Source organism: Macrobrachium nipponense, chromosome 47 (assembly GCF_015104395.2).
Source record: "Macrobrachium nipponense isolate FS-2020 chromosome 47, ASM1510439v2, whole genome shotgun sequence".
Taxonomy (NCBI): Eukaryota; Metazoa; Arthropoda; class Malacostraca; order Decapoda; family Palaemonidae; genus Macrobrachium; species Macrobrachium nipponense.
In genome coordinates this window covers 34,131,347-34,155,252 of record NC_087222.1, presented here as the reverse complement: position 1 = coordinate 34,155,252, position 23,906 = coordinate 34,131,347, and the positions used below count along the sequence as shown (strand labels likewise).

Below are 23,906 nucleotides of genomic sequence, written 5' to 3'. Positions count from 1 at the left end.
AGGATGTTGCTGGCTGCTGCTCCACTTCCTGTGTTTCCGGTGCTGCCATGCCGTACCTGCCTGCATTCTGGCTGACTGTCCATGCATGTTGCTGCGCTGGCTTGTCCCTGCCGTTGCTGCGCTGCTGTCCCTGCCGTGCTGCGTGGCTGTCCCTACCATGCTGTGCTGGCTGTGCCTGCTGTTCCTAGATGCCCAACCTGCTGATGTCGTCCCTGTTCGTGGTGGTACTACCCCAGACTTTGGTCTGTCTCTGTACAGGTGCGTCCGGGCCCTGTGGCTTCGGCTACAGCAGCCGCCCCGGCTCCGCCCTGGATAGCAGATCTTACGTCTGTCCTGAGGAAGCTGACGAAGAAGAGGAGGAAGGTGTCGTCGTCGTCGTCTTCATCTTCTTCATCGTCGTCGGCTGCCGCCTCTTCCCCTTCGACTTCTAAGGCTTCACAGCCGAGGAAGAAGAAGGTTGCCTCCTCCCTCCTAAGAAGTCTCCCTCGGGAGCTTCTCGGGACCCGTCTCACCTCGGTGGGACGGGAGGGTTCCTTCACTGGTCCTCCTGCTCCTTCGGGAGCGGGGCCCGCCCTCTCTTCTTCCGCAAGGAAGAAGACTACGGGGACCAGAGGGGTACCGGCTAACACCGGTATTCCTCGCCTGGTGTCAGTGGTTCTGCCACTGCATCAGGGTCCGTCTCGGCCTCTCGTCGTTCGCGGGAGGTACCGAGTGTACGGTAGCCTACCAGCGACCGTGCAGCCAGGAACCAGACCTCTGAGTCGCTCAGCGTCAGGTTCACGGCACGGGGCGGAAGACTGGTGACAGCCGCTCACGCGACTCTCACCAGACCAGCTCTCGCTCTCGCGGCGACCAGCTGGCTACCGGGGACGTGACGGTCCACGACCAGCCACGGGCTGAGGCTGGGAAGAGGTCCTCCCGTTTGCCGGTGCCAGCCACGCTGGAACCAGCGACGTGACGTGCCGTGAGGACAAGCACCGGTCTCACTGTGACAGTGGAGCCTGCAGGTCGCCTGACCGTCGCTCTCACAGAGAGCGATCGGGTACGGCAACCAGCACCAGCTCTTCGGACACTCGAGATCGGGGCCGCTGTGCTCAGTCCAGCCGTTCTCCACAGCGAGACGGTTCGACCAGGACTGCAGCTCGATCGCCACCGCGGGTTGACGATCGCCTGCAGCCCTCCAAGCCTGCTGGTTCTGCCAAGAGCGAGGAGGGAGCGTCAGGTCTGCCTCTCCCCTACCTCCAACCTCCTCGGGTTACACCGGGAGGAGCGAGATATTGAGGAGTGATCGTGAGGGGTGCGCCCCTCATGATCCCACCACGACGCCCTACGTGCCAGGCACGGTTCTGGACCGGCCAGGACGTATGCGCAAGTGGATGGAGAAGACCGAGAGGGCTGTCGCTGTTCCCCCTTCTTAGGAGGAAGGTTCTCGGAATATGCTCTGTTCGAAGGGCTTAACGGTCCTACTCTGCAAGATGCTGTGACTTCCGAGATCCAGAGGAACTTTGCCAGAGGTATGGCGCTGATTCGTCAGCACAACGACCTCGGGGAAGGATCGCCGCTCCCACCAGCAGAGCCACGTCTCGGCTCGAGTTGTTTTGGGGGAGGGGCCCGAGAGGGAACCCAAAATCGACGGTGGGTCTGCCGCGATCGGAGCTTGCCGACGTGTTGAACCAGGTAGTCTCTCGTCTCCGGACAAGAAGGCGCTCTCAGTTCGGTCGGACCGGTCGAACAAGCTACTTCACTCCTCTACTGCGACAGAGGCGTTTCTACGTGTCTTCGGACACCGTATTTGAATACCCCTTAGGTCCTCCTGAGGTTTCGACCTCGACGAGGACTGGAATGAGTCGGAGGACGGTATCGGCTCTCCTGTCAGGTGTCGATCAGCCCCACCCAGACGACGTTCACAGTGGCGGCAGACCCTTACCTACACGTATGAGTTCGTAACCCATCCTCGGGGAAAACGTTTCTCCTGACGATACGTTTTCCCAGGCTCTGAGAGGCCATCGCCGTTAAGGCGATGGCTGCTCCTTTTCTTCTCCAACTGCTAGTTCCGCTGGAAGGCGAGCCAGTATCCAATTCCTCCCCCATTCCCTCTCTCCTTACGGCTACGAGGGAAGGGGAGGGATCCTACAGATATTTCTCTGTAAGATCCCACGTTAGGGGCTGCGCTACCGGGGGACCTTCGGGTCCTACCTGACGTAAGCCCCGGCCCCGTCGTTGAGGAGGGATTCCTGCCCCTTTCTCGATTTCTACGGGAATCGGGAGGAGACCAGCCGATATCGTTTGACGAATTCGGGGGGGGGGTTTCGCATAGTGCTTAGAATTCTACGGAATTTCTAGCGCACTCAGAGTGTTCGAGTTTTTTACGATCTCCAAACACTTAGCGAGACCACGGTCCAAAGTGAGCGAGAATCCCCGATAATTGTTACACGATAATCGGAACCTCGCTTATGCTCGAATTCCTGTAATTTCTAGCATTTGGAAGAAGACTGCTGCTGAAAGAAGAGTATCTCACAGTAGGCGATTAACCTGGAATAGAGAACGGACGGGAACTTCCAGTTTGGCTTGAACTATCGTCTTCGGTATCTGTTCACCATTGAAGCTTTCCTTTGGGAAAGACTTCTCCTTCACCTCTCTTGACTAGAGAAACGAAGGCGGTCGATCTCCAATCCTTATTCTCATTCCTCGAGAGAAAAGAATTTAGGATGGAGGTCGTGGTACAGAACCTACAAATATACTACGTATATTACCCTCGCGACATGATTCTTTTAACAGTTGAATTGTCCGGGGGGTAGGCGCATACCGTAGTTAACTCTACGGTTTGTGACCGAGACGAATTGTATCTTAATTGAACTGCAACTCGGGGTTGCCTGCAACCTCCCAGCAGTTATCAGTTTCGATTTTAGATACTTGGTATTGTCATGACAACACCAAATCAGCTTTTGTATTTACCGAAATCCGTTTCGTTTAAATATAATTGCTCGAGCGTGTTTCTTTATGCTCGATGGTTCTAGCCGAACGCATTCCTTCGTGGAATAATGGATTACTGGCAACTCAGGATGACGAGTCACCGAGAGCTACTGCGTATTGAACTGCCTGATAGCGGCTCAGTATCAGCTAGGTCTCGGAGATGCACGGTCGGTTACGTCTCTCTCTCTCCCCTGGTTTGATTGACTACCGAACCGTATCTCTGCCCAACAATCATGGACTTAGGTCTCTGATTAACGGGGATTCTCGCAATAATGAAGGACCATCTACTGCTGTGACGCTCGATTTCATCGCCTTCGACATTGCGAGAATTTTCAACAGAGATATCTCTTGGACTCTTTCATCTTTCTGTTACCGCACGGTAACAGAAGTCTGTACTAGTCTCCCGCTGCATCGCACCGCGATAATGCGAAATGATTTTTGCAGACATCTGATGCGAATGATTTTTGCAGACATCTTGAGTTTGTCTTCAAAATATCTCGTATTCGTAGGTGTGCAATTATTCATTGCTCGCCCCGAATTAACAGATATGTCAGAAGACATCGCCTACTCTCCGACCTGGACAGCTCTACTTCCAAATGTTTCAGCCCATGAGAAGCAGTTCTTCAGGCAGTATTTCCCTGTCTTTCATTACTGAAAAGCGCTCCGCTTTTATTGCAACTACGATCCTCACCGGACAGCAATGAATAGCGGTTAGCGTTCTCATCTTTGTAGCACAGGTTCAGAATCTTGAGAATCCTTCTCTCGGTTCAGCTGTGAAGACGTAGGTTGCATTTTCTGTACACCTTCGTCTTCAACGACACATAGTGTTGTTTCTCCTTAGCCGAGAATCAACTATACTCTGAGATATCTTGCCATCAGGGACCTCGGTTTCTAGAAGGCAAATTGACTTTCCGCCTGTTGGGCACATGCCTTAGAGAGTCATCACCTTGCCTTTCTGGCATCGGTGACGACCAAATTAATTTGTTTAATCTCTTGGCATAACCCTTTTAAAGGCGAAGGTCACGTGACTTGCTCGGGTGCTTGGACAAACTTGCCTCCTACCGAACGCAGTCAGTCGGCAGCTGTCAGAGCGCCCAAGTCTGTTACGAACTTCGCTGTGGACTTAGTCGGTTTGTTCCATAACAGTCTTTTCTTCGTCCTAACGGCTTGTCACAGTACCATACCATCGACACCCACCATTGAGTCGGTGTCCTATCCACTACCGAGAAGAACAACTTCGCTGCAGACGGATAGACCAGTATGGGTACAGGACATCACCGAAGTCGAGAAGAGGGATAGGTCATACGACCATTCCCTTCTTTTCCTCTGAGGTAATTGCATGACTTTTCCTGCGAAGTCAAGCATCCAGGGGATGGGGATTCGTGACGCTCGATTTCGTACCGAATTCGTAGCGAAGACTCTGAACCCTTCGGTTCCTGACGATCGGTTAGAGTCCTTCACAATCCCCTCCCTAATGGACCCCAGTGCTTGGCTTAATGCCTAAATCCTATATTCAATTCAATCAACCTCCCTAATGGACTTCACCGCCTTCGATGCGAAGGAGATGCTGCTTTGTCCTGTGAAAGCGCGACCGCGCTTTCTGAAGAAACTCGACATCCCAGCTGAGTGTTGAAGACTCTTCGTCAGCACCAAGATGACCTAGAAGTACACTCCCTCGAGTTACACAAGAACTTCTCCGTGGCGCAGGTACTGAAGCAGGGGTCTGGTACAACCAGACCACTGGCACCTCCTTCTACCTTTTGGATATTGCCCACCGATCCTTGGATCGTTTTCCTTGGGACCCGTGTGGCTGCTCAACACGTTGTGTAGCTAACCCAGACCCTAGCAGGCTGAACAGCATCGAGTCCTGGTGTGACTGTAAGAATAGATATGTGAATGAGAGAGTGACTGGCTTCTCTTCATATCTTTTTCTCCCCCTCTACCTGTGGGTAGAGGGATACGGTCATCACCTAGCTGGATAAGGACGAGATGCCGGTGAGCTACTCGACAGAGCCCCATCCTATCCCTTTCACTAGGGATGGGAGCGAATATCCACCACTTCCTCCTACAAGGGGGGGGAAGTGGATGCCAACAAGAGACAAACCATAACTTTATGTTGCCTCTTGCAAATAGGAACTTGTTCTTGTTTGCTGGTACGAAGAGATACGCTTGCCTCTCTCTTAGTACTCGGTCCAGAGGTCTGACCATTGATCCTGCGGTGCACACCCCGATCAATCGGACAGAGGCTTGGATCCCTCCCTCGCTCTTACAACCAGGGAGGCATTCCAAGGTTGGGCGAACACCAGTCTGTTTCACAAAAGACTCAGATTCCTCCCACCAAGAAAGTGAGTCTTCCTATTGTAAAAGGACCTGAAGGTTTGTATGCCGTGTCGGAAACAAATGACAATTTGTCCAAAATTGCATTTTTCCTAACTATACAAACTGAGGTCCTTTTACACTAGTCCCACCTCATGCCACCCCTCACTCTGCAGTTTTTGCTTGGGCCAAAAGCAAAAGTGATTTGTTTACCTCCCAGTCGCGCGCTGCAGCGCGCCTGTCGGACAAGCAGTTAACTACCGAACCCCTTGTTCGAAAGCTTACAACCTATCCAGCTGCCGCTAGTACCTTCCTATTGTAAAAGGACCTCAGGTTTGTATAGTTAGGAAAAATGCAATTTTGGACAAATTGTCATTTTTCCTTTTTATTTGCAAATGCAGACTAATATTTATTTACACACACACATTCATGAGCATTCAAATACTGTATATGCACTTGTAAACATAACTTAATCCATGACTTTCACACTTCATAATAGCATATTAGATAGAAGGGCTTCTTTGTAATAAATGTTTGGGGTCAGGGAACAAAATAAATATTTTGAAACCAAGTACGTATTATTTTTAAAAACTGTCAGGATTGTAAACAATTTTATATCAACAAATTATTGATTTTTCTTCTTATTTTACAAGATTGAACATCTAGAGAAGCTTGCAGCTAAGAAAATACCCAAACAGATCGTCGGCGGAGTTCGTCTGCCTAAAGACCTCGTGGATTTCGCTACGCTTATGCTTGACAAACATGGCAGTGACTTCAAGGTCAGTGTTTTTTTTTTTTTTTTTTTTTTTTTTTTTTCTTCTTCTTATCCACTGAAATAGTACAGCTTGGAGCTGACATATTGTCAGGTTAACAGACCTCCATGACGAGTAGCCAAGTATCAAGAGAATTTGAAAAGTTTGATGCTGATCAACGAGGCACGGGAGAGTGATTAAGCCGTGGAGAACAGATAGAATCAGGTTAAGTTAGTGTAGACGACCTCTCAACAGGAGATTCAGTACAAATCCAGTGTGTGCTAGTTGGACAAAAGCAGACTGTCGTTTCTTGGTTATGTGTAAGCAATACTTGTAAAATTGTTTTGATAAGTCTCTTGCTTTCTATTTTCTTATATTTCTCTTTTTTCAAAACAGTAAAATCTCAGTTAGCAAACTGTAACTTAATGAACTCCTGTACTTGTTGGCTATGTTAGAGGGCCAGACCCAAAAAGCATCTGTAAGTTGAGATGCTACTATACAGGCAGTCCCCGGGTTACGAAGGGGGTTCCGTTCTTGAGACGCTTTGTAACCCGAAAATCGTTGTAAGCCAGAACATCACCAAAAATCCTAAAAAAACCTTACTTTTAATGCTTTGGGTGCATTGAAAACTATGTAAACTGCATTCTTATTGCATTTTGCATGAAAAAAACCTTCAAATATTGATTATTTTGCATTTTTGGTGTCATATTTCTTCTGCCAGATGAGCGTTGTAGGCGTCCTAACCCTGGAAATAATTTCTGATGAATATAATTGAAAAGCGCCTTAACCTTGGAAAGTCGTAAGCCAAACCTGTCGTAACCCGGGGACTGCCTGTATTGTAATTTGGTAGACCTAGCATTTTGAGTTGATGTCAACTTGGGTCAATGAACAGAAAAGATACCAGCCACAAACTGGTGTGCTAGAAAGATTAATGCCTTTTTTTTTTCTTTCTTTTTGCAGGCAATGGCCAGAGATCCCATGAACTATTACCAAGATTCGTGGAAACAAATTCGGACGAAGATCAAGCATTTTGTGACCAACCCGCGGTATTTCGCGCCGTACCTGAAGGAGAGAAATCGACTCAAGCTGCCGGATTTGCCGCCAGAAGTAGAACTCATGAACGGAGAAGCTTAATTTTAAGGATGCAGTCTTTAAGCCAATAAAGGATGTTTTTTTTTTTTTTAAGAGTTTCACTGGTCAATTTCCTTCAGTGCAGGAGAAACGAGTGTTTCATCATGATTTCATGAAAATTGGTGATCAGATGGTTTTGATAGGCTAGACAGTAGGAGGAGAAGCATCAGGATGACTGACCATTACTTGGGGATGAAGGTATGAAGATTCTGCAATTCCATGGGCATACAAGTCATTCATACACAAAGGGTTTGTAACATTCAATTCAAATATTTACAGGACTGAAGTACATATACTTGAGGTATGTCGAATACAAACACTGAGAGGAAGAAGGAGTAAGCTATAACTCCTCAATTGTTCGTGCAAGGACTGCAATCTGCTCCATCTCCTTCTGTATCTTCGTCAACTGCAAACAAAATTAAAATTATTAGAAAGATATTCAAGTTGAATTTCTGGGAAAATACTAAATACTACTCACTTAGTAAGTGATAACTTCTACTGTTGTTGATTAATAACAAACTTAATGTGGTGTAAGTGGAGTAAAATGACAATATATTACAGATTCAGACTTAAGCAATAACGTGACCAAATTGTCCATCTTTCCTTCGCTTTTTGATGTAGGCAAAGGATTTTTCCCTGGCTAAACTCGACTGCATCCCAATGATGTTTTTCCAGTGATTTTAAATATGTTTGTAGAATACTGTACACTGCCTGTGCTGTGCGTAGCCAACTAAACAATACTAAATATTTCTGTCCCCTCAACCTTGTACTGGAAGAACACTTTGACCTGCAAGACAGAGTAGTACCAACTTCAGGAACCAAATGGTTCATCTCGAAAGCCTCACCTTTGCTTCTAGGGACTCCTGCGCAGATAGGAAGTCTTCTGCTTGTAACGCTTATGTGACATTTTCTTCAAATGTCGCTCTCAGACTTCTTCAGTTTTGACAGCTTCTTCTCCAGCCTTTGCAGTTCCAGTGCAGGGTCAATCAGACCCTGTCAAAACAGAAATGTGGAATAAATTAATGTACTTATTCAAATCAAATTGTTCACTGCATAGTTCAAGCAAAGGTGCAGTACATTACTATACTAATACTATTCCCCATGCATTTAATTTATTTTTATTTGTTAATTCATTTATATATATATATATATATATATATATATATATATATATATATATATATATATATATATATATATATATATATATATATATAAAGTGCAGTCTCTTCTTTCTGCATTTCCCTTTACCTCTTACTTCTTCCTAATGAACATGATTGACTGAATTTCAAGTCAATGGGGCTTATTCCATATAAATAGGTCTCATTTCAGAATAATAATAAAAATAATGTATTGCACACATCATGGTGATGAAACCTTTGACACAAACTATCAAAACAGCTTACATATAAAGTAAAGTTCATGTGCATAAGTGTCTAATACCAGTTATGCATTAAACATCAACCATTTTCTTTTTAAATCTTATACAGAGCAGGATAAAAACACCCCGTGGTCAGATAAATTGCTACACTTCAGGAACCATAGCATAGCAAACTGTGTAATGCCTTTTACTTGTCTGGGCCCAAAGAAAAAAAAAAAAAAAGGAGGATGGGACTTGACCCTGGTGGGAAAACAGAGCTAGTCAAATCTCTCATACTATCTCTCATTAGTCTGTGTTTCATCAGGAATTTGTAGGCACCACACTACGTCGTCCTAGACCAGTCTGGACAATATCCAATAAAATGGAAAGTCACTTAAACAGGTCATAATACCAGGATCTACACCAGTTCTGGGACTTTACCAAAGCTTCAGGGGAATAGTAATAGTACCATATTCAAGGAAATGGTTTTCAACCATGTTGGGTCATCGGTGTGTTCCACTGTCTATGGTACTTTTCTGTGTAATGTCCCTGTCACCTAATCTCTGGCTTTACTAGGCTGTCTCAAGTGCATCAAAGTCTGGCAAGAAGATTTCTATCACCTCTGCCCAGGTGCACTGACCTAATTATTGGTCATGGGGGTGTTCATTAGTCCTGGATGTAAATGGAAAACTTGTCAAAGTACCCTTGGCTGAACACATGAATGGTGGCTGACCAGTTCCCTGCTGCGTTTCTCTACCTGACAGAATCCAGGGCCCTCATTACCCACAGTCAGAAATGAATATGATAAACAGTTACCGAAATGAAATGAGCAAAATGAAAGGTGTCATATGCAACTTCTCTACAGCTCTATAAACTTGATGTCTGACTAGAGTGAGACTGGTAGTTACAAAGGTGTAGTAATGAGTTCAGTCTGGCTTCCAAAACTCTGGGTCAGCTTGGAGTGACACGTAAGCCACATACTGCTGACCAGTGTTGCTACTCAACCAGTTGTTCAGTTAATTTTGAAAAGGTCTGTGCTTTCTGACAGACATGGCACAAATAAATATTGTAATGTACACCACAATATTGAGGTCAGTATCCCTTAATTGTCTTGTCATTATAAAAACAATATCACTACATTATCTTGTTTAATTATATAAAAAGCATTACAATTAGACAAAAACCCTTCGATAACGTAAATACAAGTAACATGAGCAACCCTACCCCTCCAAAGGAATAAGGTTATAAGACTTCATTAAATTTTCTATCATGTTGCACTTAATAACAGTTCCTCGTTGGACGAGTGGTTTTCGCGCTCGGCTACCAACCCGGTGGTCCGAAGTTTGATTCCTGGGTCGGCCAACGCGGAATCAGAGGAATTTATTTCTGGTGATAGAAATTAATTTCTCGATATAATGTGGTTCGGATCCCACAATAAGCTGTAGGTCCGTTGTTAGGTTACCAATTGGTTCCTAGCCCACTAAAAATATCTAATCCTTTGGGCCAGTCCCAGGAGAGCTGTTAATCAGCTCAGTGGTCTGGTTAAACTAAGATATAGTACTTCACTTTTTTTTGCACTTAATAACAAAAAACAGTTAAACACATTCACACTCTACCTCAAGATGAAGGTAAACTCTGGTTTTATCTGAAATCGTACTAACAGCTGACGCAGCTGGAGGTTTGGACGATTGTTTGTGAACAACAAATGAACCGATGCGAGCAAGTGTTTCCACCACAGGAGCCGTTTCTTCGAGAAATGATGTCGTACTCTGATCCTCACTCAGAATGCTACCTGAAAGATGAGCGTATAACCTTCAAAGGACTTTAATATTATTAAAACTTCAGCATGTTCTAATGCACCTATAGGTTCATTTTATTTCAAGGTGGTAGAGAAAAATTATTACATGCAAAAGAAAACAGTCTGAAGTTCTTTAATCTAATTCTGATTATTATCATTAGTATTTAGAGGGTGACCCCTATTCATATGGAACAAGCTCACAGGGTCATCTTGCCTTGATCCAAGCTTCCAGAGAATAAGGTGCTCATTAAGAAGTCAGAGAAGGTAAAGGGAAAGATTTGACAATAAAATAACAAGAAAGAGAACCTGCATCCGCAGAGCAAAAGATAGCTATGTACAACAGTAAGAAAACAACTACTTTCACATATAAATACAAACTGCAAAAACATATTTCATACCTTGGACTTCCTTACGCTGACGACTGTCAACGCCGTAAGCACTTTTCAGAGATCGCAAGGCTGAGACGGCTTCAAGTAGCATCTTTACCTGAACCTCCAAATGCTTGTTTTGCCAACAGTCCCACTGGAAATGTAAACAAGGGATTAGTTTCTGCTGTCCAGTATATTACTGACTTTTACATTGATAGTTTTTATCATCTCAGTGATTTTTTTTTTAACTATGGCAGACTCACATATCTGAACTTCCATTCTTGATTTATGTATGATACATCAAAGTTAGGTTTTGTAATGAGAAGGGATTAGGGACAGTTGGAAAAGCTGGATGTCACAAGCCCAGTCCAGAAATGGAAATATACATATACTATAAGATAATTAGTAAACTTAATATAAGATTTAATTAGATTATGAAGTGACAATGTATAAGAGGGCATTTGCATGTATTTTGAACCCATTAGCAACCTTTAAATCCAACTCCCTTATTTTCATTTTGATTTTTTCTTCAACATTACTCATGATTTAATTGTGATACCTTCCTGTCATGCTACATATTTTGCTTTGTACCTACAGTTCCATGGGTCTTTTAAAGACCTGTAGATATGTGGCTTATGGTGGGACATTTCATGAATGTTCAACCCAAAATCAGGACCTAGTAGACTGAGCAAGTTCACCCTACCTCATCCTAACCTTTTTCCCAACAGGGAATAAGGGGAGTCTAAGGTACTTTTGAACTAATTATCACAACTTGTTTGCATGTGAAATAAAAGAATAACAGGAGCTCTTTTCCAACGATGAAACTGCCACAGTCATGCAGAGTATCTCAGCAAATATTTACCTCATCTTGTTGTGGACAATGACACTGCAGAATGCTGTCCCTTTTTTCACAATGCTGTGGCAGCCTCTGGTAGAGCTCTTCAGTCAAGAATGGCATAAAAGGAGACAAGAGACGAAGACATACGTCCATACACGTCCAGAGAATCTGGAGGGGCGCTTCTCTTGATTTCAAAACGGGCTTTATACTCTCCTGTAAAATTTGTATAACGTTATACTCCTGGAAAATGTAGGTTTTAATATGCTAAGTACACCTAACATGAAAAATGATATTGTTATTGTACAATAAAGTTTCATACATACTTACCTGGCAGATATATACTTAGCTATAGACTCCGTCGTCCCCGACAGAAATTCAAATTTCGCGGCACACACTACAGGTAGGTCAGGTGATCCCGCCGCCTGCCGCTGGGTGGTAGGAATAGGAACTATTACCGTTTTGAGCCAGATTTTCTCTTCCACCTGTCTCCTGAGGGGAGGTTGGGTGGGCCATACAATTGTATATATCTGCCAGGTAAGTATGTATGAAACTTTATTGTACAATAACAATATCATTTTCATACATTCAACTTCCCTGTCAGATATATACTTAGCTGATTGGCACCTTTGGCGGAGGGCAAGAGACAGCTAATTACTGACCTGATAGGTAAACAACATATGTTGTAGGTAATACAAGTTAATTAACAATACCCTAGTTCCTACCTGTTTAGGTGGGAGATTTCATAGCTTGTGCTTAGAAGTCTGCTTCGCCTCAAAAGCTTCAGCAAGGGTGTGCCCTATGGCTGAGAACTCTTGAAAGGACTGTCAATGGGGTCTTATCCACTTACTCAACAGAACCTAATGGCAATTGTCACTGGAGTCTTATTCACTTACATGACAATATACCTATGCCTCTTGCCATATAAAGGAGTAAAACACTGATCCCGATCACCCGATCCTAACCGTGGATTAGTATATATGATTGAAAGACGTTATCCCCAAACACCTTTCAAACAACCTAAAAACTCAACACCAACTACGTAATTTTAAAATCACACACTATAAAATATAAGGACAAAAATTAATATTAAGGATCAGTCTTCTCTCCTTTCCCCAGCACTGTATCCGCTGATACATAAGGTCCTAGAGAGAAGCATCTCTCATATGTTACCCTCACATCTTTCAAATAATGTGAGGCGAACACTGAGTTACATCTCCAATACGTGGCCGCTAAGATGTTCTTCATTGACATGTTCTTGTTGAACGACAATGATGTAGCGACTGCACGTACTTCGTGTGCTGTTTTACCCTTGAAGGTTATATGCTTCACTATCACAACTCATGTGGGCTTCAGTTATAATGTTTCTAACAAAAAATGCATCACTCTTTTAGGGTCTTTAACCGCACACCATAAACTTTGATTGCAACCCTGCAACTGCTTCTTCTTCTGCAGGTAAAACTTCAAAGTTCTCACAGGGCACAATGTTCTTTCCATTTCATTCCCAACTAACGTTAGAAGAAAGCCCTTGTACTTTCGAAAGTCCTAGGCCAAGGTCTCGAGGGGTTTTCATTTTTAGCTAAAAATAAAGGCTTAAAGGACAATACAGCCAAATCCTTCTTAAAACCCACTCTCGAGTCAAGCGCTTGCAGCTCACTCCACTCGTTTTCGCAGTGGCGAGAGCTATTAAGAAAATACATTTTCTAGTTAAGTCCCGGAAAGTAGCTTTATCGGGAGGTTCGAATCTTTCTGACATAAGAAATTTGAGAACCACATCCAGATTCCAACTAGGGGTGAGAGAAGTTCTTAATTTTGTAGTTTCAAATGATCTAATTAAGTCATGCTGTGGCGGGATCACAAAAACAAGTAACCTCCCCACATAAACTTAACCTGTCTGGCTATCAAACCCACCCTCAATCACACTTTCCACTTAACACTAAAAAACACAGCAGGACAATAACCCGCCAAAACCAACCCTGCCCCAACCACCACTAACAGACACCGAAAATGCACCACCAACCTTCTTAACCTCACCACAACCAGACAGACACATGCACAACAACTTCACAACCCCAAAATCTATCAAATAACACACAAACAACGAAACACCAAAGGAAAACTGCTGCCAAAACCAACACTGACTTCACCAGACACCTCACTGTTTACAACTCTCGTAACAGACTTCCATTGACTACCTACAGAGTGCCACAACAGACAATGCTTCCGACCGCCATCTAACCACTCCATTCATTCTTCCACCAATCTCTCTCTCTCTCTCTCTCTCTCTCTCTCACACACCTTTGGACGATGTTGTCAAATATAAACTAAAATTACTCCTCCATAATGCGATCTTTGTCATTCTCTATGTTCAGGCCCCTATTACTGAACACAGCTGATAACATGCTCCTATAACCTTTAATGGTTGACACTGCCAGATGAGATTCTTCTCGTAAAAACAAAAGAAAATCAGCGATTTTGGTCACAGAGGTATTGGAGGAGGACAGCTTCTTCGCCTTACACCATCTACGGAAAACTTCCCACTTCGATTGGTATATCCGCATGGTTGAGGACCTTCTTGCTCCAGCATGCTTTTGCCGTCTTGCGAGAAAAGCCTCTCGCTCTGACCAATCTTTCGACAGTCGAAAGGCAGTCAGAGCGAGAGCGTGGATATTCTTGTGATACCTCTCCGAAGTGGGGTTGTTTGAGCAGATCTGTCTTTCGGGAAGATTTTTTTTCTTGATCTGGGGGAAGGTCCCCTATCCATTCCTGTACCTCTGTGGAACCATTCTCTTGCAGGCCAATAAGGAGCGATCAATGTCATCCTCATTCCCTCCGAGGACACGAACTTTCTCATTACTTCCCCAGCATCTTGAATGGGAGGGGGAAACACTAAGCGTCTATGCCTTCCAATCCATGAGCATGGCATCTATGATAGGGCTCTGGGATCGTCCCCCACGAACAACAAAAGTTCTCCATCCTTCTGGATAGGAATGTTGCAAATAGGTCTACTTGAGGCTTCCCCCAAGAGACCATAGTTAGTTTGCTGGCAGACTTGCGAATGAAGGGTCCATTCTGTTGGAAGGACCTGGTTCTTTCTGCTCAATCTGTCCGCTCTTATGTTTCTTTCCTCCTTGAACGAACCTCGTCAGGAGTCGTATCCCCTCTTTCTTCTGTCCATATCAACAGATCCCTTGCTAGTTGGTAAAGGGAGAAAGAATGTGTCCCCCTTTGTTTTTTTATATAAGCCAGAGCCGTGGTGTTGTCCAAGTTGACTTGGACACCACGCCTCTGACCTCGTTCTCGAAAAAAAAAAAAAATTGCAGTGCCAAGTGTACTGCTAAGAGTTCCTTTGCATTTATGTGCCAGGCCTTCTGTTCTTCTGTCCAACTGCCTGACACTTCCTTTGTCCCTAGTGTTGCTCCCCACCCCGTGTCCGAAGCGTCTGAGAACAACACAGGTGAGGGTTCTGAAGGGACAAGGACACTCCTTCGTTCTTCTTCAGCTCAGCGGTTCTAACCACCCATCGTAAGGTTGGTTTTTGATACTCTCCTATGGGAAAGGTATCCAAAAGATCTCCCTTTCTTCAGTTCCAACTCCTACTTAGATGGAACTGCAAGGGTCTCATATTCAGCTTCCCTAGAGAGATGAACTGCTCCAGCGAGGAAAGGGTGCCCAGAAGACTGAGCCATACCCTCGCTGAGCTTTGTTCCTTCTCTAGGAAGACCGAGATTTTTTCAAACCCTTTCGAAATTCTTTCCTGGGATGGATACGCTCGAAAACCCCGAGAATCCATCCGAATCCCCAGAATAGACGATAGTCTGACTGGGGATCGTGTGAGATTTCTCGAGGTTTACGAGCAATCCGAGAGATCTGATCAATTGAAGAGTTATCTCTAAGTCCTCCATGCACTTTTGTTTTGTCTGTGCTCTTATAAGCCAGTCATCTAAGTAAAGAGATATCCTCACCCCCTTTAGATGCAGCCATCTTGCTACGTTCCTCATCAACGCCGTTCCTCATCGACGAATGATGCAGGGGGACGTGAAAGTACGCATCTTGTAGGTCAAGGGAGACCATCCAATCTCCTGGACGGAGAGCAGAGAGAACCGAGTTGGATGTCTCCATGGAGAACTTTGTCTTCTCCACGAAGCGATTCAAATGCACTCACGTCCAGGACCGGCCTCCACCCCCCCGAGGCTTCGGCACCAAAAATAGGCGATTGTAAAAACCCCGGGAGTGCGGATCCTGTATTATCTCAATGGCCTCCTTCTCCAACATTTGCTGCACCAACCCAAGAAAGGGTCTCTCTCTTACAGGGTCTTTGTATCTCGCTGACAGCTCCCTCGGTGTTGTCGTCAATGGAGGTTTGTTCTTGAAGGGGATGAGGTATCCTTTTCCATTAGAACTTGTAGGGACCAAGAATCTGCTTTCATTGAAAGTCCATGCTTCTGTGAATCCCAGAAGTCTGGCCCCTACTGTGTTGGAGGACTGAACCTCATTTAGCGTTCTTCCTCGGAACTCTGATGGAAGATCTTCCTCTTTTCTCTCCTCCTCTCTTCCTTGGGGCTCGGCTAAAAGTTCTACCTCGAAAGGGCTGTTGGGCAGGTCTTGGTTCCCTATTCGAGACAGAAGCAGCTGGTCTAGGCTTCTTAGCTGAATGTACCAGCAAATCCTGTGTTGCCTTCTCAGTAAGCGTATGGGAAATGTCCTTTACCAACTGAGAAGGAACAGCTGTTTGACAGAGGGGCGTATAAAAGAGAAGCCCTCTGTACCAGAGAGACTGCTTTGGTAGAAATAACCGAACCAAAGACAGACCTCTTCTTCAATACTCCTGTCCCGAACAGGGATGCCACTTCAGCCGATCCGTCCCTGCACTGCCTTATCCATACATGCCAAAACACTATGCAAGACTTCTGGTTCCAAAAACTGAGTTATCTCTTCTTGGCCAAAGCCCCAAGGGACCAGTCTAAGAAGTTAAAAACTTCCAAGACATGGAATATTCCCTTGAGGAGATGGTCCATTTCTGACATTGTCCAGCTTGTTTTGGCCGATGGAAGTGCATGTCTCCTTGCCGAATCCACCAAGGTCGAGAAGTCCGCTTCAGCAGATGAGGGAAGAGAAAGTTCCCGTAGATTCTCCTGTGCTACACCAAATCCCTCTCCTTCCTGATAGCCTGAAGGGGGACAGGTAACACAGTCTTTCCTGCCTCCTCCTTGGTTTTTAAGCCAATTTCCGACCGACTGCAAAGCCCTCTTCCATTGATATGGTCGGTTGTTTCATCTTCAAGAAGAAAAGGAGGACTTTGCAGCCTTCGTACTCGAAAATAAAAGACCTAGGAGAAGGAGGGGCAGCAGGACTCAGAGACTCTCCAAATTCTTTTAACAAGAGGGCTGTTAATGTTTCGTTATAATCTGTAAGACCTGCCCCCTTGTTTTCTTCAGAAGTCCCGAGACATCTTCCAATTCTTGTTGAGTTCTATTCGGAGATGAGTGTGCGACCGGAGGACTCCTCTTCTCGGGAATGTAAAGGGCTTGTAGCAACACGACTGCAACCTGGACAAGGGCTACGGCCGCCTGTACGGCACCTTGAGTCTCTGCCAGGAGAAGGCCGATGTTGTTCTTTTACGCTAAGGCCTTCCTGACAAGGACGACGGTCGCCTGTGCGACACCTTTCGTCCTTACCAGGAGAAGTCCTTAAATGTCTTTCTTTCCCTTTTTCCATGATCAATTCCTTCCCGACAGTGGCTACGATCGCCTGTGCGACACCTAGAGACCCTGTCAGGGGAAAATTGATCTTGAGAAAAACCCACCCCAGAGGAGCCTCCAAGTCCGCTTCAAACTCCGATAACTCGTCGAAGCATATCCTGGATTGTATAAATCCTTGCGCCTGCCTGTCATATGATGGATGTCAGGCACTCGGTATTTGGAAACAGGCTTAGGCTCTTCAGGCGCTTTATGCCTGGCTTCAGGTCGCCTCAGGCGCTTGTTGTTTCTTATTTCATTTCAGGCACTCTAGGCGCTTTGCGTCTTGTTTCAGGATCCTCAGGCTTTCCAGGCGCCTTGCGCCTCCGTTCAGGTGCTTCAGGCTCTTCAGGCGCTTTGCGCCTCGTTTCAGGCGCCTCAGGCTCTCCAGGTGCTTTGCTTCTCCTTTCAGAAGCTTGAGGCTCTCCAGGAGTTTTACGTTTCCTTTCAGCCGCTTCAGGCTCTTCAGGCGCCTTGTGCCTCATTTCCGTTATTTGAGGTAGCTTTTACGCCTCATTTCAGGCGCTCCAGCGCTTTGTGCCTCGCTCCAGAAGTTTCAGGAGTCTTCAAAGGCAGCCACTTTGCGCCTCATATCAGGAGTTGGCGTACCGATTTCGGGAGTTTTCAATTTACCGCCTCGATTCCGACACACCTCAGAGGCGCGTTCCTTCTAGTCGGAGATTTATATAGATAATCTATATGTATCTTCTCGCCTTGACGGCGTTTTGCGCCTGACAGTAGCCTGACGTCTGGCTGGCGCCAGGCTCCTGGCAGGTGCCTCGTCCGAGCTCTCAGAGAGTTCTAAAGGACGGGATCTCTTGATCGGAAGAAATCTATCCTTCCTTCTAGGAGGATCCGATTTAAGAACTCCTACTAGCGAAGATATCTGTTTTTTTGCATATCCTCCAAAATCTTCGTAGCTACGTCCTTCTTTCCAATTTCCGATGAAGGAGAAGGAGCTTCTTGAATAAACCCTCCTTCCTTCTTCTCTTTTCCGGAGGATATTCTTCCGGAAATTCTTCAGGGCTTGAATAAAATGACGGAGACTTCCAAGATCTCTTTGAAGGTCTCGACAATCTATCTGAACTCCATCCTTTTTTAGATGAGGAATCAGACGAAGAAAAACACTGTTTAAGGACGTCTTTCCAACGACTATTCCTTGCAGCCCGCCCGTGGGACGTACTACGGGATCTGCCGAGGGGACGCCTGACCTGGGGATTGTCTGAAACCTCCTCCTGCGGCTTTCGACATTTCTTCTCCACTGCTTGGGAGCTTGAAAGAGGTCTAGGCCTGGGAGCGAGACAGAGCCGATCAGACGCACCCTCCACTTCACTGGGAACACTTTCACTGCACTTACCTTCCAGTTCCTTAATTTTTTGTTGCATATGCTTAAGCGAAGCTTTCAGACTCGCAATTTCAGATGTTGAGCTTGCCGAGTCAGATAATCGGGAAGGTAAAGCTGTATGGGAGGAAACAATTGGGTTAGCAATAGGCAATAGTCCGGTAACTGGCTCGTTAGAGACCGACCTACTTACACTCTTGGAAGAGGCTTTTCTAGCCCTATCTCTCTCCAACTTTCTTAGGTAGGAATTAAGCAACTTCCATTCCTCCTCATTCAAATTCTTGCACTCATCACATGTATTCAATTGCGAGCATACATTCCCTCTACAATTTTTACAAGTGGTGTGAGGATCCACCGAAGCTTTCGGTAGTCTCACATACAACTCATTCACACACACTCTGAACGAAATCGAAACGTCAGACATTATGAGAAATAAATTCCAAATCAAATCCAAAAACATGCCACAATAGCGTATGCCAACCAAAGATCCAATACATCACCAAATAGCAGTCCAAAAGATCACTGGCGTAATGAAATTCGAAAATCACGTCAGGAGGAACTAGCAAACGATGTTTACTAGTATCCGCGACAGAGAAAATCTGGCTCCAAAACGGTAATAGTTTCCTATTCCTGCCACCCAGCGGCAGGCGGCGGGATCACCTGACCTACCTGTAGTGGTGTGCCGCGAAATTTGATTCTGTCGGGGACGACGGAGTCTATAGCTAAGTATATATCTGACAGGGAAGTTGAATGTATGAAAATATGCTGCACAGAGCATGTTCCCCTAAACACAACCACAGATTGTCAGGTACACAAAATATGATTCAGAAAAAAGACAAGTGACCAAAAAATTAAACACGATACGTAATGTATAACTGAATCACGAAAGTTAGGAACGTGATAAATCCATAAATAAAGATATATGCCATGAAGGAAAAATAAACGAAGGAGGATCTGCGAGACCTTTTGACGTTAAACGTCCTTTACTGTGTTTCTGCTCAGTAAAGGACGTTTAACGTCCAAAGGTCTCGCAGATCCTCCTTCGTTTACGATACGTAATACACAAAGAAGATAAACTAAAGCAAATTATTTACACTCCCATAATTACAGGTCTTAAGGCAACAAAGAAATATTACCTCAGGAAATAACACCAGATAATTACCAGATAAACATCACAAAGGCACTTGTACCAGAAATACTCAAAATGTGCAACGACACGATTGAAAGTGGAAGGTCGGAATGTTTTTTCTGTGCGCTGCTAACGAGGTGAGACAGCTGGCTCAGTATCCACCGGTCCATTACTTGCAGGCTGTCACTGAAATGAAGAGAATAAGAAAAGACTTAGGCCGAAGACCAAGTGCTGGGACCTACGAGGAAGGAAAATTGAGAGTAAAGGAGGTTTTAAAGGTGTGACTGGATGAAAACCTTACAGATGCACTATGAAACAATTCCTATGAGAGGGCACAAAGAAAGAGAATAAGAACATAGGCAAAGTTAAAAGGAATGGAGGGGGATGTAGCAGCTAGGGGTCGAAGGGACGCTGCAAAAAGCCTTAAGTAATGCCTCAAGTGCACCGCGTGCACTATTCCCATACAGGGGTCACTGAAATGAAAAAAAAAAAAAAAAAATGACAATTTGTCCAAAACTTGCATTTTTCCTAACCTATACAAAACCTGAGGTCCTTTTACAATAGGAAGGTACTAGCGGCAGCTGGATAGGTCGTAAGCTTTCGAACAAGGGGTTCGGTAGTTTTAAACTGCTTGTCCGACAGGCGCGCGACGCGCGACTGGGAGGTAAAAACAAATCACTTTTGCTTTTGGGCCCAAGCAAAAAACTGCAGGAGTGAGGGGTGGCATGAGGTGGGGCTATGTGTAAAAGGACCTCAGGTCCTGTATATTAGGAAAAATGCAATGTTTTGGACAATTGTCATTTGTTCCGACACGGCATACAAAACCTTCGGTCCTTTTACAATAGGAAGACTCACTTCTTTGGTGGGAGGAATCTGATCTTTTGTGAACGACTGGTGTTTTTCGCCCAACTTGGGAAGCCTCCCTGGTCGTAAGAGCGGGAGGGGGATCCAAGCCTCTGTCCGATTGATCGGGTGTGCACCGCAGGATCAATGGTCAGACCTCTTGGACCGAGTACTAAGAGAGAGGCATGCAGTATCTCTTCGTACCAGCAATGTAAGAACTTGTTCCTGTACAGAGCAAATATAAAGTCATGGTTTGACTCTTGTAGGTCATCCACTTCCCCCCTTGTAGAAGGAATGGTGGATATTCTGCTCCTATCCCTAGTGAAAGGGATATGGGATGGGGCTCTGTCATATAGCTCACCTGCATCTCGTCCTCATCCAGCGTAGTGACGACCATGGCCCTCTGCCCACAGGTAGGTAGGGGAAGGAAAAGATGGGAGAGAGAGCCAGTCACTCACTCACTCACACATCCATCCACACAGTCACACCAGGACTCGATGCTGTTCAGCCTGCGAGGGGTCTGGGTTAGCTACACAACTTGTTGAGCAGCCACCACGGGTCCCAGGAAAATTGTACCAAGGACCTTGTTGGGCAATATCCACGAAGTAGAAGACGTAAAGGTATCTGGGTTAGACCAGACCCCTGCCTTCAGGACCTGCGCCACGGAGAAGTTCTTACGGAACGCCAACGACGGGCCCAATAACTTCTGACTTCGTGAGCTCTCGGACGGGACGTACGGATGTCGTCACTACCATCAGCCTCATACGCCTCCTGTGACCTCACGCAGCCAGAAAGAAGAGTGTTCTTGGATACCTCTTTCTTGGTGACCCCGGTGCTAACGAAGAGGCGTCGACACTCAGGCCTGAGGTGTCGAGTTCTCTTCAGATAGCGCCGTAGCGCCCTCACACCAGGACAGAGCAGCATCTCATCCGCCATCATTATCGGTGAAGTCCATTAGGGAGGGAATCGTGAATGACTCGACCTGTCGTCAGGGACGACGGTTTCTGAGTCTTCGCAACGAAGTTCGGGACGAAAATCGAGCGTCACGGATCCCCATCCCCTGGAGTGTCGTACATCATAGGAAAGACCATGAAGTTCCCCTACTCTCTTCGCCGATTTGCCGAGGCCGGGGCCAGCAAAAGAAGAGTCTTGAGGGTCAGATCCCTGTCTGACGACTCCGGAGTGGCTCGAACGGCGCTCGAGTCAAAAACTCCTAAGGACGAGAGTCACATCCCACGCAGGGGGCCTTAGTTCCCTGGGTGGGCAGACCTTTCAGAAGCTCCTCATAAGCAAGGAAATCTCGAACGAGTTCGAGATGTCCCCAACCCCCCCTCAGTTTCAGGACGAGCGCCAAGGCGGCTCTGTATCCTTTTTGACTGTGGGGGACTGAGAGGAGCTTTTCTCTCGGCGAAGAAAAACGAGGAAATCCGCTACCACCTGCTGAAGAGTGGGCTCTGAAGAGGGAGATAGACCCCGTCTACGACACCAACCACCCAGAAGACGCCCACTTCCCCTGGTACACAGGCTGCAGAGGACTGACGGAACGTTTCCAGCCATCTCTGTTGCTGCGCTACGAGAAAAGCCTCTCGTTCGCAGAGATTGGTGGATAAACAGCCAGCCGTGAAGACGTAGGGACTGGACTGCTCGGTGGTCCGCGCGACGTGTGGCTTGGCGAGAAGGTTGTGCCAAGGGGGAATCTCTCTCGGTTCTCCTGCGAGAAGAGCCAGCAGTCCGGATACCAAATGGCCTGTGGCCACTTGGGAAGCCACCAGGATCATCCTGAGATTCGGGGGTGACCAGTGCTCGACTGATCACCTTTGCGAATTCAGGCTGAACGGGGAAGGCATAGGCGAAGAGGTTGTCCCACGGGTGTTGAAGAGCGTCCTCTGGCAGCATGCCCTGGGGTCGGCACGGCCGAGAAGAACCCCTGGAGCTTCCTGTGTTGTTTGCCGGGTGGCGAACAGATATCCACGACTGGTCGCCCCCACAGGTCGAAGAGCCTTTCCGCCACGTCCTGGTGTAGAGACCATTCGGGCCCCTATCACCTGATCCCGACGGCTGAGCGTGTCTGCTACTACATTCCTCTTCCCTGGAATGTAGCGCCGACAGCTCTATTGAGTGTGCCTGAGCCCACTCGTGCACTGCCGAGTCAACTGTACAACGGAGAGACCCTAGGCCCCCCTGTTTGTTGACGTAAGCCCCCACCGTGGTGTTGTCGCACATCAACACCACTGAGTGTCCATCAAGCGGTCCTGAAAACTAAACTTGGAGAGCGAGAAACGCTGCCTTGAGTCCAGTACATTGATGTGAAGGTGCTTGTCGTTCTCGTCCCACACTCCTGAAGTCAGCAACTCCTCCAGGTGTCGCCCCATCCCTCGGTCGATGCGTCTGAGAACAGCTGCATGTCCCAGGGGGGGGAGTGCGCAGAGGCACTCCCTCTTAAGAGGTTCCTGTCGTCCAGCCACCAGGCTAGGCCTGCCTCACCTCCTATGTCAGTGACACTGGAAAGCTGGGGGATCCGTCTCCTTGCGACCAACTCTCCTTTAGTCTCCACTGAAGAGACCGCAGGTGAAGACGCCCGTGAGGACTAACTTCTCGAGCGACGACAGGTGTCCGATCACGACTTGCCATCGCTGAGCTACCTGTTCCTGCCGAGAAAGGAACTGGTTGGCTGCCTCCCTGAATCTGCTGATCCGCGAGTCGCGGGGAAGACTCGCCCTGCTACCGTGTCGATCAGCATACCCAGGTACTTCATCCTCTGCTTGGGCTCGAGATCGGACTTCTCGAAGTTTCACCACGATCCCCAGATCGTGGCCAAGAACTCGAGCAGTCGATCCCTGTCCCTGTAGCCCCGCAACTGCGAGCGCTCGCCAGGACTAACCAATCGTCGAGATACCTCATCAGACGTATCCCGTGCGAATGGGCCCAAGCAGACACCAGAGTGAACACTCGCGTGAACACCTGGGGCGGTTTGAGAGACCGAAGCACAGTGCCCTGAACTGGTACACCGTCCCGTCGAGGATGAAGCGGAGGTACTTTCGTGGAGGGACTGATGAATGGTATTTGGAAATACGCATCCTTCAGTCCACTGAAAGCATGAAATCGTTCTCCCTGATGGAGTCCGAGCACTGAGCGTGCCGTCTCCATCGTGAACCGGTCTGGCGAAGACAAAACCCGTTCGGGGGAGAGAGATCTATCACCGGGCGCCAGCCTCCGTAGACTTTTCCACCAGGAAGAGTCCCGACTGTAAAAGCCCGGTGACTGATCCGTGACGATCTCTACAGCTCTCTTGCTCAGCATGGTCTTTATCTCCTGTCTCAG

General features: G+C 46.6%; 2 protein-coding genes across 2 annotated transcripts in view; one reads left to right on the top strand and one right to left on the bottom strand.

The window, feature by feature from the left end:
- Nucleotides 1–5,942: 5,942 nt before the first annotated feature.
- LOC135204867 (nucleolar protein 16-like) lies at nt 5,943–7,220 on the top strand (the record flags this gene model as incomplete). Its single annotated transcript, XM_064235091.1, is given in 2 exon segments — nt 5,943–6,068; nt 7,002–7,220. Coding segments are annotated over 2 exon segments (300 nt in total), but the record flags the coding sequence as incomplete, so codon positions are not given.
- A 136-nt stretch (nt 7,221–7,356) lies between these two features.
- The window catches only part of LOC135204866 (valine--tRNA ligase-like), a 41,923-nt gene continuing 25,373 nt past the window's right edge, over nt 7,357–23,906 (bottom strand). Inside the window, 7 exon segments of the mRNA XM_064235090.1 lie at nt 7,357–7,578; nt 8,018–8,165; nt 10,149–10,324; nt 10,729–10,852; nt 11,561–11,749; nt 19,776–19,862; nt 19,865–19,928. Coding sequence (XP_064091160.1) covers nt 8,085–8,165; nt 10,149–10,324; nt 10,729–10,852; nt 11,561–11,749; nt 19,776–19,862; nt 19,865–19,928 — 721 coding nt within the window. The 3' untranslated portion in view covers nt 7,357–7,578; nt 8,018–8,084.